Source organism: Podarcis erhardii, assembly GCF_964252035.2.
Source record: "Podarcis erhardii genome assembly, chromosome: 1".
Classification (NCBI taxonomy): domain Eukaryota; kingdom Metazoa; phylum Chordata; class Lepidosauria; order Squamata; family Lacertidae; genus Podarcis; species Podarcis erhardii.
The window spans coordinates 77,072,326-77,086,012 of NC_138497.1; the positions used below are offsets into that span (position 1 = coordinate 77,072,326).

General features: G+C 44.7%; 1 protein-coding gene and 1 long non-coding RNA gene across 4 annotated transcripts in view; one reads left to right on the forward strand and one right to left on the reverse strand.

Annotated features, from left to right (window-relative positions):
- Positions 1–13,687, reverse strand: part of LOC309337800 (mucin-5AC-like) — a 65,233-nt gene that overhangs the window by 43,731 nt on the left and 7,815 nt on the right. The window contains exons 6-15 of the mRNA XM_081854658.1: positions 12,915–13,024; positions 12,279–12,492; positions 10,722–10,847; positions 10,352–10,469; positions 8,450–8,588; positions 7,362–7,472; positions 5,738–5,807; positions 2,199–2,336; positions 1,936–2,100; positions 1,286–1,380 (exon numbers count right to left, since the gene is read on the reverse strand). Of these exons, the coding sequence (XP_081710784.1) occupies positions 1,286–1,380; positions 1,936–2,100; positions 2,199–2,336; positions 5,738–5,807; positions 7,362–7,472; positions 8,450–8,588; positions 10,352–10,469; positions 10,722–10,847; positions 12,279–12,492; positions 12,915–13,024 (1,286 nt within the window). The remainder of the gene's footprint in view (positions 1–1,285; positions 1,381–1,935; positions 2,101–2,198; positions 2,337–5,737; positions 5,808–7,361; positions 7,473–8,449; positions 8,589–10,351; positions 10,470–10,721; positions 10,848–12,278; positions 12,493–12,914; positions 13,025–13,687) is intronic.
- Positions 1–13,687, forward strand: part of LOC309337840 — a 138,933-nt gene that overhangs the window by 36,834 nt on the left and 88,412 nt on the right. The window contains exon 6 of one of the 3 annotated variants that reach the window (XR_014154550.1): positions 7,354–7,459. The exons of the other annotated variants lie outside the window; for them this stretch is intronic. This is a non-coding gene — a long non-coding RNA (uncharacterized lncRNA). Of the gene's footprint in view, positions 1–7,353; positions 7,460–13,687 lie in introns of those variants that run through there. 3 annotated transcript variants of the gene reach the window in all.

A 13,687-nucleotide genomic window follows, 5' to 3' on the forward strand; every position in this document is an offset into this window, starting at 1 on the left:
CACGGAATACTACTCATTGAGTTCAGACATTCATCTGACACAGAAGTCTTAAAGCCAGTGAGCTCATACATGTGCAGCACTAGATTTCTCATCAGTTGATGATACAGAGGAGAATATGTGAACTGACTCTTTTGAAAAGTTTATGTGTGGTGATATGGAATGGCATGAAAACCTTGTCTGTGGTACTGTATTTGATTTGTGATGGCCCATTCAACGGCATAGCTAGCCGCTTGGGTGCTGGGTGCAGCACACACATCTTGCAGCTGGGGGTGGGACCCATGGGGGCGGAGTGGGCTCTCTGCCATCTCCCCCTCAGCTGTAGGGTGGCTGAGGGAGAGGCGGAGGGCAGATGCAAGTCCCACACTGCTGTTTCAGGCATCACAGAGCCTGCAGGCACCCAAGCCACCACGTCACTCCCAGGAGAGACATGTGGCTCGGGCACGCTGCAGGCCCCGTCGTAAGTGCCGGCCCCCATGGTGTGGTGCCCAGGGCCAGCTGCGTTTCATTACGTTTGGTGACTGAACTAAAAATTTTCATGAGCCCAATTTTTATTTTTAAAAACTCATATTTTTGTCATTATGCCATCCCCCTCAGTGATGACACCTGGGGAGACCTGCACCCCCGCACCCCCTTCCTCCGCCACTGGGCCAATTTACTCATGGAATCACCTTTTGATACTGTAGTCATCAAGTGATGTGCATGCATTTGTGAACTAGTCCTTTAAACGCTCCTATGCCTTCTAGTCAAATCCTGACTGGCTTTTCTCCCAGCCTTCAGAACATCAAGAAGCTCTATTGAAATTCTTTCACATCATCTTCACTCCAGGACATTCTGTTTATGCTCAGCACTTCACTGCCTCAACAAGGCCTATGTTAACTGCACAGCACTCAGCTCCCTTACTCCCTTGTCAGTTTCACCCTCTCCAGTTGTTTATTTCTGCTTTACTCTGTGAGGTGACATACCTTGCCTCATCCCTGAAACATGTGATGGTATGGCTTGGACCCCAGTGATCCAATACTTACGACACCTTCCATTTAGTTCCACCCATTTGGTCTTGTCCCACCAGTATGTTTCCTTATAGATTAGTGGTTGTCAACATGGTGCCCTCCAGATGCTTATGACTACAATTCCCACCAGTCCCAGCTAGCATGGCCAATTGTCATGGACAGTGGGAGTTGAAGTCCAAAATATCTGTAGGACACCAGGTTGCCTACCCCAACCAAAGATACTTTTCAGCTTCCTCCAATAAACTGTTTTCAATGAGAGGTAACAGATAGCTTCATACCGTATGATAAGAAGCTGGATTAACTGAGGCATGACATTTAGCAAAAGGTCCTTCAGAGTCAGTCAGCAATCCACACCAATGTCGGGCATATTTTTCTACAAAGAGAAGAAATTAATTATTTCATTTTGGGAATTTCTATAGGTGCAAATGGCAGCTTTTATCTCAACTCACATCACTGACTCTAGACAGGATATCCTGGTGCTGCTACAATGCTTGTTCTACCTACTGCTGTTCACTCATTGCTGAACCTCCTGAAGCCATGGACTGAGGAAGGAAATGATCTAAATCTTGAATATGTGCATGCTACAGATACCCAATATACCCAATTATGCATAGGGCAGTTAGTTTATAGACTACTTGCAAAACTTACAAGCCACAGTCTAAAAAAGAGGTAGCCATGTGTACATCCACTTACTGTATTTCAATGGGGGGGTGGCATACCTAACTTCTTCTGTTTAGATTGTGGCTACAGGATCTTGATTTGCAAGGTTTTATTGTTATTTATTTCCCCTGATTTCCCCATTTATTAATATTTGTTTTCAGTCAGTTCTTCTAATTTGTTTATTTCTATTAATTTCCCCCATGAGCTAAGTAGAATTATAATTTTGAAGTGTTTGTGAGTCTTGCTTATAATTCTCAAATATGCCTACCATTTTCAATGCTAAGCGTGCAAGGGTCCTCAAAACTTTGTTTGATGTTGGGACATGCAGCCTGAGTTTTCCAGGTGTTAGCAAATGCAGATGCTGTTCCTTCCACCACTCCACTTATGGCTGTGAAGTCATCCATCTGGCGCTTGTCAAAGTTTCCACAGAGACCTTTGAAAGAAACCGCAAAGAATTTTATAGTCCAGTTTTATAATACTTTGCCCCCCAGGCATGCTACAAATTTCTTTTTGCTTTAAAATACTTCTTACCACAAGTCCTTCCTTTGAAAGATGGATCCACATGAATATACAATTGCATTGTGGGTACGAGCTGGATTACTAGCTGAAGGCCAAAATTTGTATGCACAATGATGAAGAAGGACGAAGGTCTGAATATGGTAACATTAGCTATGGACAAAGAAGACACCATTCTTATGAGATTCAGAGCTGCAACTGCCATCCATTACTCAGGAAAAGAAGAACCAGATTTGTGAAGGCCAATTCATGCAAGCACATTGGCATGTTGTGACTGTGGGCTGGATGGATGTGTGAAGGGTTTGATACAAGTTGAAACAGTTATAAGTTTACTTTCAGATTGTGCCCAACCATCAGCCCAATCTACATTGGCCACCATATCATCGTTTGCCACAGTTTTGTTGATTAAGTGGTATGAACTGAAACAATAATGTGGCATATATGGCATGGATCTAACAAATCGTAACCATCAAAGGATTGGGGGAATATGATAGAATAGTCTGGCACCAGAATGATAACAACGATGGCACCAGACATCTTTTAATAATAATAATGATAATAATATAATTTATTATTTATACCCCGCCCATCTGGCTGAGTTTCCCCAGCCACTCTGGGCGGCTCCCAATCAGTATTAAAAACAATACAGCATTACATATTAAAAACATCCCTGAACAGGGCTGCCTTAAGATGTCTTCTGAACGTCAGGTAATTCTTTATCTCTTTGACATCTGATGGGAGGGCGTTCCACAGGGCGGGCGCCACTACCGAGAAGGCCCTCTGTCTGGTTCCCTGTAGCCTCACTTCTCGCAATGAGGGAACCGCCAGAAGGCCCTCGGCGCTGGATCTCAGTGTCCGGGCTGAACGATGGGGGTGGAGACGCTCCTTCAGGTATACAGGACCGAGGCCGTTTAGGGCTTTAAAGGTCAGCACCAACACTTTGAATCGTGCTCGGAAACGTACTGGGAGCCAATGCAGATCTCTCAGAACCGGTGTTATGTGGTCCCGGCGGCCACTCCCAGTCACCAGTCTAGCTGCCGCATTCTGGATTAATTGCAGTTTCCGGGTCACCTTCAAAGGTAGCCCCACGTAGAGCGCATTGCAGTAGTCCAAGCGTGAGATAACTAGAGCATGCACCACTCTGGCGAGACAGTCCGCGGGGAGGTAGGGTCTTAGCCTGCGTACCAGGTGGAGCTGGTAGACAGCTGCCCTGGACACAGAGTTAATCTGCGCCTCCATGGACAGCTGTGAGTCCAAAATGACTCCCAGGCTGCGCACCTGGTCCTTCAGGGGCACAGTTACCCCATTCAGGACCAGGGAATCCTCCACACCTGCCCGCCTCCTGTCCCCCAAAAACAGTACTTCTGTCTTGTCAGGATTCAACCTCAATCTGTTAGCCGCCATCCAACCTCCAACCGCCTCCAGGCACTCACACAGGACCTTCACCGCCTTCACTGGTTCTGATTTAAAGGAGAGGTAGAGCTGGGTGTCATCTGCATACTGATGAACACCCAGTCCAAACCCCCTGATGATCTCTCCCAGCGGCTTCATATAGATATTAAAAAGCATGGGGGAGAGGACAGAACCCTGAGGCACCCCACAAGTGAGAGCCCAGGGGTCTGAACACTCACCCCCCACCACCACCTTCTGGACACGGCCCAGGAGGAAGGAGCGGAACCACTGTATAACAGTGCCCCCAGCTCCCAGCCCCTCTAGACGGTCCAGAAGGATGTTATGGTCGATGGTGTCAAAGGCCGCTGAGAGATCCAGCAGAACTAGGAAACAGCTCTCACCTTTGTCCCTAGCCCGCCGGAGATCATCAACCAGCGCGACCAAGGCAGTTTCAGTCCCATGGTGAGGCCTGAATCCCGATTGGAAGGGATCCAAATGGTCCGTTTCCTCCAGGCGTGCTTGGAGTTGTTCAGCAACCACCCGCTCAATCACCTTGCCCAAGAATGGCAGATTTGAGACTGGGCGATAGTTGGCCAAATTGGCCGGGTCTAAAGATGTTTTTTTAAGAAGCGGTTTAATGACCGCCTCTTTCAGCAGGTCTGGGAAGGCTCCCTCACAGAGGGAAGCATTCACCACCCCGCAGATCCCATCGCCCAGCCCTTCCCGGCTCGCTTTTATCAGCCAGGATGGGCAAGGATCAAAGAGACAGGTGGTCGGTTTCACTCATCCAAGCAGCCTGTCCACATCCTCGGAGGTAACAGATTGGAATTGATCCCATGTAACAGGACCAGACAGAACTCTAGCACTCTCCCGCCCTGGCCCTGCTCCCACGGTGGAGTCTACCTCCTTCTGAATCTGAGCGATTTTATCTGCAAAAAACTTTGCAAAAGCATTGCAGGAGATCTTGGGGTCCCTACCAGGCCCCGGTGGTACAGGTGGTTCTGATAGATTGCGAACCACCTGAAAAAGTCTCCTGCTGCTGTTTTCTGCAGATGCAATGGAGGCGGTGAAGAAGGCCCTCTTCGCCGTCGCCATTGCCACTTGGTAGGCTCGAAGTTGAGCTCTAACCCGTGTCCGGTCTGATTCAGAATGAGTTTTCCGCCACCGGCGCTCTAGCCGTCTCAACGATTGTTTCATCACCCTCAGCTCCGGGGAAAACCACGGGGCTGTCCGGGCTCCATGCAATCGGAGAGGGCGCTTCGGAGCCAGACAGTCAATAGCCCTGGTTAACTCCGCATTCCAGCGGGCCACCAGGGAATCAGCTGAAAGGCCATCAACTTGGGATAAAGCATCCCCTACCACTCTCTGGAAGCCAATTGGATCCATTAAGTGGCGGGGGCGGACCATCCGAATCGGTCCCACCTCCCTGCGGAGGGGAAGGGTTGCGGAGAAGTCCAGTTGCACCAGGAAGTGATCTGACCATGGCACTTTTAGAAGGCAGTCCCATAAATGGGGTGCAAAAAAGGGCTTATTTCTGGCAGCCAACTTCTTAATCTCTGGACACCAGGTGAAAGACCTTTCACAAAATATATCTCAGCTAATAAGTAGTTTCCTATAGGAGGTGGCTGTCCTTCACATACTCTGGTCTCAGCTACAGAGGTAGCTTAGGACCTTGTAGTAAACAGCAGCAGTTTATATTCTCATTATGGAGAGTCCTGGTTAACAAACTTGCTACCTAATCTGGAAGTTCCTTTCAAAGGTTGCCTTACATACAATGCATTATATTATAGTAGCTGTGGCTGGATGTTATTAAAACATGGCTGTTTGTAAGAGAATCCTTCATTTCCAGGGGAAACCTCTACATTAGTTGTGGAGAACATTTGGTCTTCCAAGTGTTGCTGAATTACAACTCTGCTATTGGCCATGCTTCTTGGGGCTGATGGGAGTAGTGGTCTAGCAACATTCAGAGGGCCACAGGTTCCTCACATCTGCTCTACACAAACCCAACTTTCTTTTCCCAGCAGAATGGAAAAGGGAAAATAGTAACCCAATCAAACCTTGCTAGCTTGTGGAGTAACAAGCCCTTCTGCTGAGCTTGCCCCTAAGATTTCAAAACTTTTAAGGCTGCCATGGCAAACAGAAGTTTCTGACATGCAACATACCTGCTGAGAGAGGCAACTGAGTGTAGAGCGAGTTGACCAATACACCACCATTAGGACTGATCACAATGGTCTGGTGACAAAGAGAAAAGGAGTAATAATGAGTTTGGTGATAAATTACATCTTCTGTTTCTTCTAATAAGCTTTATTGGGGGGGGGGGAATAAAAACTATTACATGCAGGTCCTGCTATCAGATAAGTGAAATTAGGGAGCGTTCAGCATTAATATAACCAATCTTGAATGGTTGATTTTGAGGCCGGACACTTTTTACATCTATCTATCTATCATCTATCTATCTTCTATCATCTATCTATCTATCATCTATCTAATATGCATGTTAAAAAAGGCAAGCTTTTGGCAAGTTGCCAACCATAAGAAGCATATTGTTCCTAAATAAGTTCAAAGGATGCTCCATCAATCCAATCCTGATTCTTTCCATCTCTCTGTGCATTCATTACTGTGAACAGTAAGGGGCACAAATTACACCATAATTTCATAAACTGGTAAAATACAAAGATGATAGGTTCTGAACAATATGGTTGACAGTGTTGGCTTTTATGATTTAAAACCTCAACTGATTATCTCACCCCCATGCCCCATTCTCTCTCCCTTTCAAATAGTTATTTCAACGACATTCTTCCAACCAATTTAAAACACATTTTGTAGTCATTCTCTAATTGAACTTTTGTTGGTACTAAGTCATTTTGCTTTTCATGAACTATATGCCTTTCAGAGCTGATTATTGTCATGGAAGAGCTCCTTTTCATGGTGGAGCTGGCATCCCAGCAGAGAGTCCTACTCACAAAAAAGAGTCAGGAGAGATGATTTCTACTACTTTCCCAGCAGCTTACTGCACTGCTTCTCATGTTCTTCTGGGAGGTCCTCCAACTCTTTGGAGTAGCTCCTTGGGTGTTGCGGGTATCAACAAAAACCTCCCACTTCCATGAGTACAGTTCCACGCACTGGTTGTCTGGATTTGACCCATTGTCTTCAGGAATACATAAGGGCAATTTATTTGATACTTTATTATTCTGACATCTAATACTTTGGGCATCAGCTAGAAAAAGCAAGTTGCCTTTACATACAGATTCTGTTCTAGGAATGGGTGAATCTGTCATTTTTTGTCTCTCTCAGTTTCTTATTTTTCCAGTCTCAAGCTTAGTTCTCCACATTTCCAGATCAGTTTGCATTTTTACAAAAACTCCTCATGAAAATTTATCAGCATTTTAATGCAAACGTTTTATGCAATTTTGTTTGTATGCTAATTGGCTCACATACACATTTTTGCAAAGCTGTTTCTCTTACTATAATGCATTTTTGCATGTTATTTTCACTAATTCAATTTTTAAGCACACTTGAATTGTACTTAAAGTGTATTTTAAGCTTCAGTTTATGCATTTTTGCACAAATTATTTGGCTACAAAACTGTACTGAAAATTTCATAGAAGTGCAAATTTTGAAGAGTGCCTGTGTTTAAATCCCCATATAGTTTTGGAAAGTGTGAATTAGCCAGGTGTGCCTTTAAATGTGAATGGAATTGAATACCGCCCCCGCCCCCAGTTACTCCTGTCTCTTAAGGCATTGTGGCTTATAAGGTGTTCTCTATCCTTTGGTTTAGAAACTTACAGTCTGGTCTCCATTGATGTTGAGGGCAACCATCTTCAAGCATGTCTCAGTCTCTGTCAGGCCACATTTGCGGAGTTCTCCGAGAACACTAAATGTATCATCTCCACAAAACTAAAAAAGCAAGCCAACACCCAAGAATTACAATCTGCATCGCAAACTTACTGCAATAGCGCCTAGAAGTTAAGATTGCACTGAAAAAGTATCGCAGATGCACAGTTCTAGCTTCCTTGAACTCAAAAGTATTTTGGTTTTAGGATTTGACTTAACTTCTTATAAAGGTTGTTTTAGCTAGGGAAACTGATTCAGGATCTTTTAAATGAGAGAGTAGACATTTTGTATCAAAACTGTTGAACACCAAAATCTGCTGCTTCTCCCCTTTTGTGATATTGAATGTGTTGGGCTTCTTAAAAATATGTAAGCAAACTTTCCTTGTTGTTTTAGGGCACTCTCATTGGCCTTTTATTTGAATGTGTGGCATCTCCCTGAACAACTTTATTTCAGTTTCATTGTCGTATCATATGTAATTATCCTGAAATGAGATTCTACCCAGCACCCCCCGCTTTACTAATTTTCCCCAAAGGTATCTCTTCTGAGTCTGTGTCTTCTACACATCTAAAAAAACATTACTGCTTTAGGGAAAATAATGGTGTCATAATGTAGAAGCAATAAGGAAGTGAGAGGGATTTAAAACTTGTACAGTGGTACCTCAGGTTAAGTACTTAATTCGTTCCGGAGGTCCGTTCTTAACCTGAAACTGTTCTTAACCTGAAGCACCACTTTAGCTAATGGGGCCTCCTGTTGCCTCCTGAAGCAAAGTTCTTAACCTGAAGCACTATTTCTGGGTTAGCGGAGTCTGTAACCTGAAGCGTATGTAACCTGAAGCATATGTAACCTGAGGTACCACTGTAAAGGGAAACTGAATAAGCTGTGTGACATGATATTCAAAGCAAGGGATTTACTATTGGAACAATTACACTGGTTTTATAATCCCAGAAAGAGGATTAGTGTGTGTTTGTGTGCCTGTATAGCACTGTGGTAATGGGGACATTTTTGCTAATTATAGTGACAGTATATCTTAAGTGACTTGCCTTTGAGAGAACGTAAACACAATCTCCATGGACATTATAACGTTTTTTATCAAAAGTGGAGATGTGTGATCCACCTTCTACTGAGCAAATGCCAGGACATGGGAGTTCTATGCAGTTCCATTGGCCCCCAATACAGGAACTTGAAGTAAAGGAAGAAAGAAAAGAAACATACATTTTAAGGAAAGATATTGCACTGACATTAGCTTATACTATTTCCCATTATTAGTTCCATTCTTTGAAGTGTATGTGGAAACATTTGTAAAGTGTAGGAACCAGCACAGCTCTATGTTTAAAGAGTCAACATGTGGGAGCTTACAAGCTATGGGTGGGACTAATCTAATGCGTCCCATCAGAGGAAGCTCCACACAAGTACTGCTTGTCCAATAGGACTTTCCTTCCTCTCCTCCTGCCACGCCCCCTGGTGCCCTCTGAACTTGGTTGGGGGGGGTCAAGAGAACCCCTGGAACAGCATGCGGGGGAAGTAGGGAGAGGACCAAAATGCTTGCCCTGATGGAATAATTGCCTTTCTCAAACTTAAGTCCCCAGATGTTGGACCACAACTCCCATCACCTCTGGTCCTGGTAGCTAGGGATGATGGGAGTTGTAGTTCACCAAAGCTGCCTTAGCGCAATGCTGAATTCTTCCCTATGAAGGGCTCCACAGCTCAGTGGGAAGCACAAACTTTACATGCAAAAGGTTCCAGATTCAATTCCTGGAATCTCTAGTTAAAAGGGTGGTGTAGCATGCAATGGGAAAGATCCCTGCCTGCCAGCCAGAGTAGATAACAATAGTCAAGATGAACAAATAGCGTAATCTGGCAGAAGGCAGTTTCCTAGGATCCTATTGTTACTGCAGAATTTTAGCTTAATGATGTGAAAAGTCACTACTAAACCATCTCAGTGGTAATCCTGACCCACTGAGTTGTACAAAAGACTGGCTTCATTTGGTCATGTCCAAATAGCAGCTCGGTATGTAGCAGAATGGGACGTGGGTGGTGCTGTGGTGTAAACCACTGAGCCTTTGGCTTGCCGATTGGAAGGTCGGCGGTTCGACTCCCCATGACAGCTCAGTCCCTGCTCCTCCTGATGCTCAGTCCCTGCTCCTGCCAACCTAGCAGTTCAAAAGCACATCAAAGTGCAAGTAGATAAATAGGTACTGCTCTGGCGGGAAGGTAAACGGCATTTCCGTGCGCTGCTCTGATTTCACCAGAAGTGGCTTAGTCATGCTGGCCATATGACCCAGAAAAACTGTCTGTGGACAAATGTCGGCTCCCTCGGCCAGTAAAGCGAGATGAGCACCATAACCCCAGAGTCGTTCACAACTGGACTTAACTGTCAGGGGTCCTTTACCTTTTTTATGTAGCAGAATGGCTAGCAGAGGCCTAATGGGCAGGGCTAATGTGACATGCATGGAAACATAAGCTGGAGTGTGGCCACTAGGCCAGGGGTTGGCAAGGTTTACTGGCCATGGGCCGGAAATTGCATCTGCGCATGTCCGCGGTGCTGGAAATCACTTCTGCCCATGGCCAGATGCCAAAAATCGTGCCTGCAGACGCGATTTCCGGTATCTGCACGTACACAGATGCGATTTCCGGCGCCACTCAGTGAGTCCCCACGCCAGGCTGTGCTGGTTTAGTGCAGCAGGCAAAGGACTCGCTAAGCTGGTGGGGCGGCTCAGGGGCCTGTAGAATGGTCTTCGTGGGCCACACGTTGCCGACCCCTGCACTAGGCAGAAGCCAAGGTAAGGAATCTATCACAAATACAGTTGAACTTTCATTGGGAATCATGTTCAGAAATAACTCATTCAAATAATTAGGCAGAGCTTTTAAAATGTTGAAATCATGGATCAAGCCTCGATTCCTACACAAAGTACTTGTTCATCATATTAAAGGTTGTCAATTACCAAGAACGGCAGTTGTCTGAATAAGTTGTCCCTGGAGCATAGGATTTTCCATTGTAAACACAGGAACACTGCTCGTGGGGGATGCAGCCAGCATTGTCAATGTCATCATATACAGTTCCTAAAGGAAGAAATAACTTAAATATTATAATGGTTAAAAGATGTTAAATGATAGTTGGTTACATGCACAGCTTCCCTGACACAAATTATAATTGTACCATCTCTTTTCCTAAAAACAACATGCCTTTTCTGTAGATTTCCTTGCTTGCACGTTGAATACCATGAGGCGAGTGCACCATTAAGATCTGTGGCGCTCACTACTGAGCAAGTGTGTAAAGGGCTACAACAGCTGGATACAAAGGTGGAAACTTACCTGGTGGACAGAAGCAACCATCCACACAGTGGTCCTCACACAGCTGAGATCTTTCAGAGTTGGAGCAAGTGTCTGTACAGGGTGATTCACATTCTTGATACTGCATGTTGAAAGAGCATTCCATTGCTGAAAAGAAGGATATTAATTATAACTCAGTTACCCTTTGATACACGCAGCACACTCAGCTAATACACAATTCCTTATAGTGATTCTGCCTTGAACAGAGACCTGCCTTCTGTGTGTTGCATTTAATGCTTTTCTGCTGCAACCCCAAATGGCTTCTGCTTTCTTTTGTAGCCACATACCACAACTGATGAATATTTTGATTGGGGTCTATTATAATTCCTATGATTTTTTTCATTATGCTAGAGCAGTGGTGGGGAACCACCAGCCCACCTGACTTCTGAATCTGGCCAGCTCCCCTGTGCCTGGTTTCATATGGTCTTAGGTGTGGGAAGCTTCAAGCTGTGGCTTGAATCGGATGCCTTTTGAATTTGGTGCCCTTTTCTGCTGCCGTGCAAGGTGACAGAAAAAAGTATCAAATGCAAAAGGTGCCAGAAGGAAGAATCAGAAGTAGACTTAAGAGTGTGGTCCTGATTCTTTAATTGAAGCCATTCTGCACTTTTGGAATTCAGGCCACAGCTGGAAATTCAGGCCCCATTGACCTGTCAAAGTGGCCCTCTCAGAGGGTTAGCCACTGTTGGATCTGACCCTCCAGCCAAAATGTAGTGGCCCTGCACATCATGTGACCAACCAGGCATGTATTGTGACTTGTCATTTGCTCAGTGGTATATGTGCCTCCACTTTTTTGTGGGCCCTGGTGGCCTAGCTGGTATTTACCATTTGGTTAATAGACATTAGTTACATTTTATTAATATCTCCTTCTGAACCCATCTGCCTGATGGACTTTCTCTCCTTTCATAGTTTATTGCTCAAGTGGTAAGACTGTGGGGAAAAGGTCCTCTCAAAAGCAGGAGCAATATAAGCTGGGGCATCTCTAATTACTTCATTTCTCTATGCACTGCAGATCATACCTCTCAGTCTCGCCATTGCCCAAAACAACAGAGTTGATGAGCAGATGAACATCTAAACTTCTAAATTAGTTGCATTTATCATTTGATTGCTGAAAACACAGTGTTTTGATACATTCAAATAACTCCGAGCTGTCACCATGTCCTCTAGTCTGCTTCTTTTCCAGTTTCTCTCAGCTATGTATCACCTGCAAGTTAGAGGTATCTCTCTATCTCCCACCACCTGCTACTTATGCAAGTCATTCATAAGCAGGACAAACTCAATATAGGGCTCTGTGAAACACTTCAGCTTCTTACAGCCTGGTGCTCATCCACTAGTCAGGTGCTCATCCTGAGACCTGCAGGTATAGGGCGGTATACAAATTCAATTAATTAATTAATACCTTTATAAGCATGCAACTTTGTGTGTACTCTACTTTGGGTTGTACCTTCTAATTTCCAGTTCACCAGAGTAATTGCTGAATATCATGTCAAGCTGTATCAAATGTCCAGCTGAAATAATTGACTAGCTGTGATTTACACTTACGGCACAGGTCTGGGCTTCTCCAGTTCTGAGGTTCCCCACCAGCATGAGCACATTGCCGGGAATATTCAGCAAAGGTGTCGCAGAGACAGGAGGTGATATCTTCTTGTTTACAGAGGCACAGGTCTTGTACACAAGACTCAATGTAGTCATTAACTCCCACCAAAGCATTGCATTGAAAGAATGAAGAGCCAGTCAGTACATGCTGGCAAAGCTCCTAGATGGAAAAGCAAAAGCAAAAAGTTTTTATCAAAAAGGACTGTTTTTAATGGTGATTAACTGATCCTAGATCAGGGATGAGGAATCTGTGGCCTTCCAGATGTCGTCAGGCTCCAGCTCTCAATGTTTTTCATCAGTGGCCATTCTGGTTGGAGAGTCTAGCTACATGTGAAGAATGACAAGTTTACCCATTCCTGTCTTAGATGATAATGACATATTTAGTACACAGGGCACTTTGTAAAGTGCCATAAATACAAGGAAAAGAAATCAGGTTCTTGCAACAAGGAGCTTATAATGTTAATTTCAGGAGCTGAGGAAACAATATATTTTCTCTGCCATTACAATTCTTCCTTAAGATTTAAGCATCCTTTTGGAAATAAAACAAATGTAAAGTGTAAGAATAAGCAAAAAGAATCTTACAAATTCATCAGTGCAGTTGCTCAGAGAGACCGGCGTAGGATCCTCACATTCTTCTGTCGGCCCATTCATTTTCTGCATATTCCCAAACTGCAAAGTAGTTATTTCGGCCCCTATAATGAAAAACAGCAACCCATGACTTCAAAAAGATTCATATGAGAAAGTATCTTACATTGAGGTTGTTGTTCCAGTTTGGCAAATGAGATGCTGAGAGGGATTCCCCTACTCTTACTAAAGCATGGGATGTGCAGTAAATACCTTGTGGAAAACCAGATGTTTCCCCCCACTGGGACAACCCTTCAGAGCACCAGCTGGGAGAACTGTACAGATCACATGGCTCTCTGTCAGCCAGTGGGATAGAAAAGGGCCAGCATGGGCTGAAGCACACACCTGTTTCAATGGGGAAAGAGCTATTGACTGTATGGGAACAGCACATGATTCTGAACCCTAGTTGCGTGGAAGTCGCTTCTCCATGGGTAGCTCCTGTGTGACCAAGGCAATGTTTAAGCAACCAACTATGTGAGTGAGGGTCCCAACTTCAGATTTGCTACCTTTCCAGGAGGACTGTCAATTCCACAGAGAGGTCATGTGTGTGCCCCCCCCTCCAAACCCCAGTGGCTGTTTACTGAGGCTGTTTGGGAGAAAATCAGCTCCCCTGTAGCAACAGTAACTTTCAAAGGGCCTTTTGACTATGTACAAGCTCCAGTACGTCTTCTCTATTGACCAACCATTGGCCAATACCATTGGCCAACATTCCCCCTAAGAGCAATCTCAGT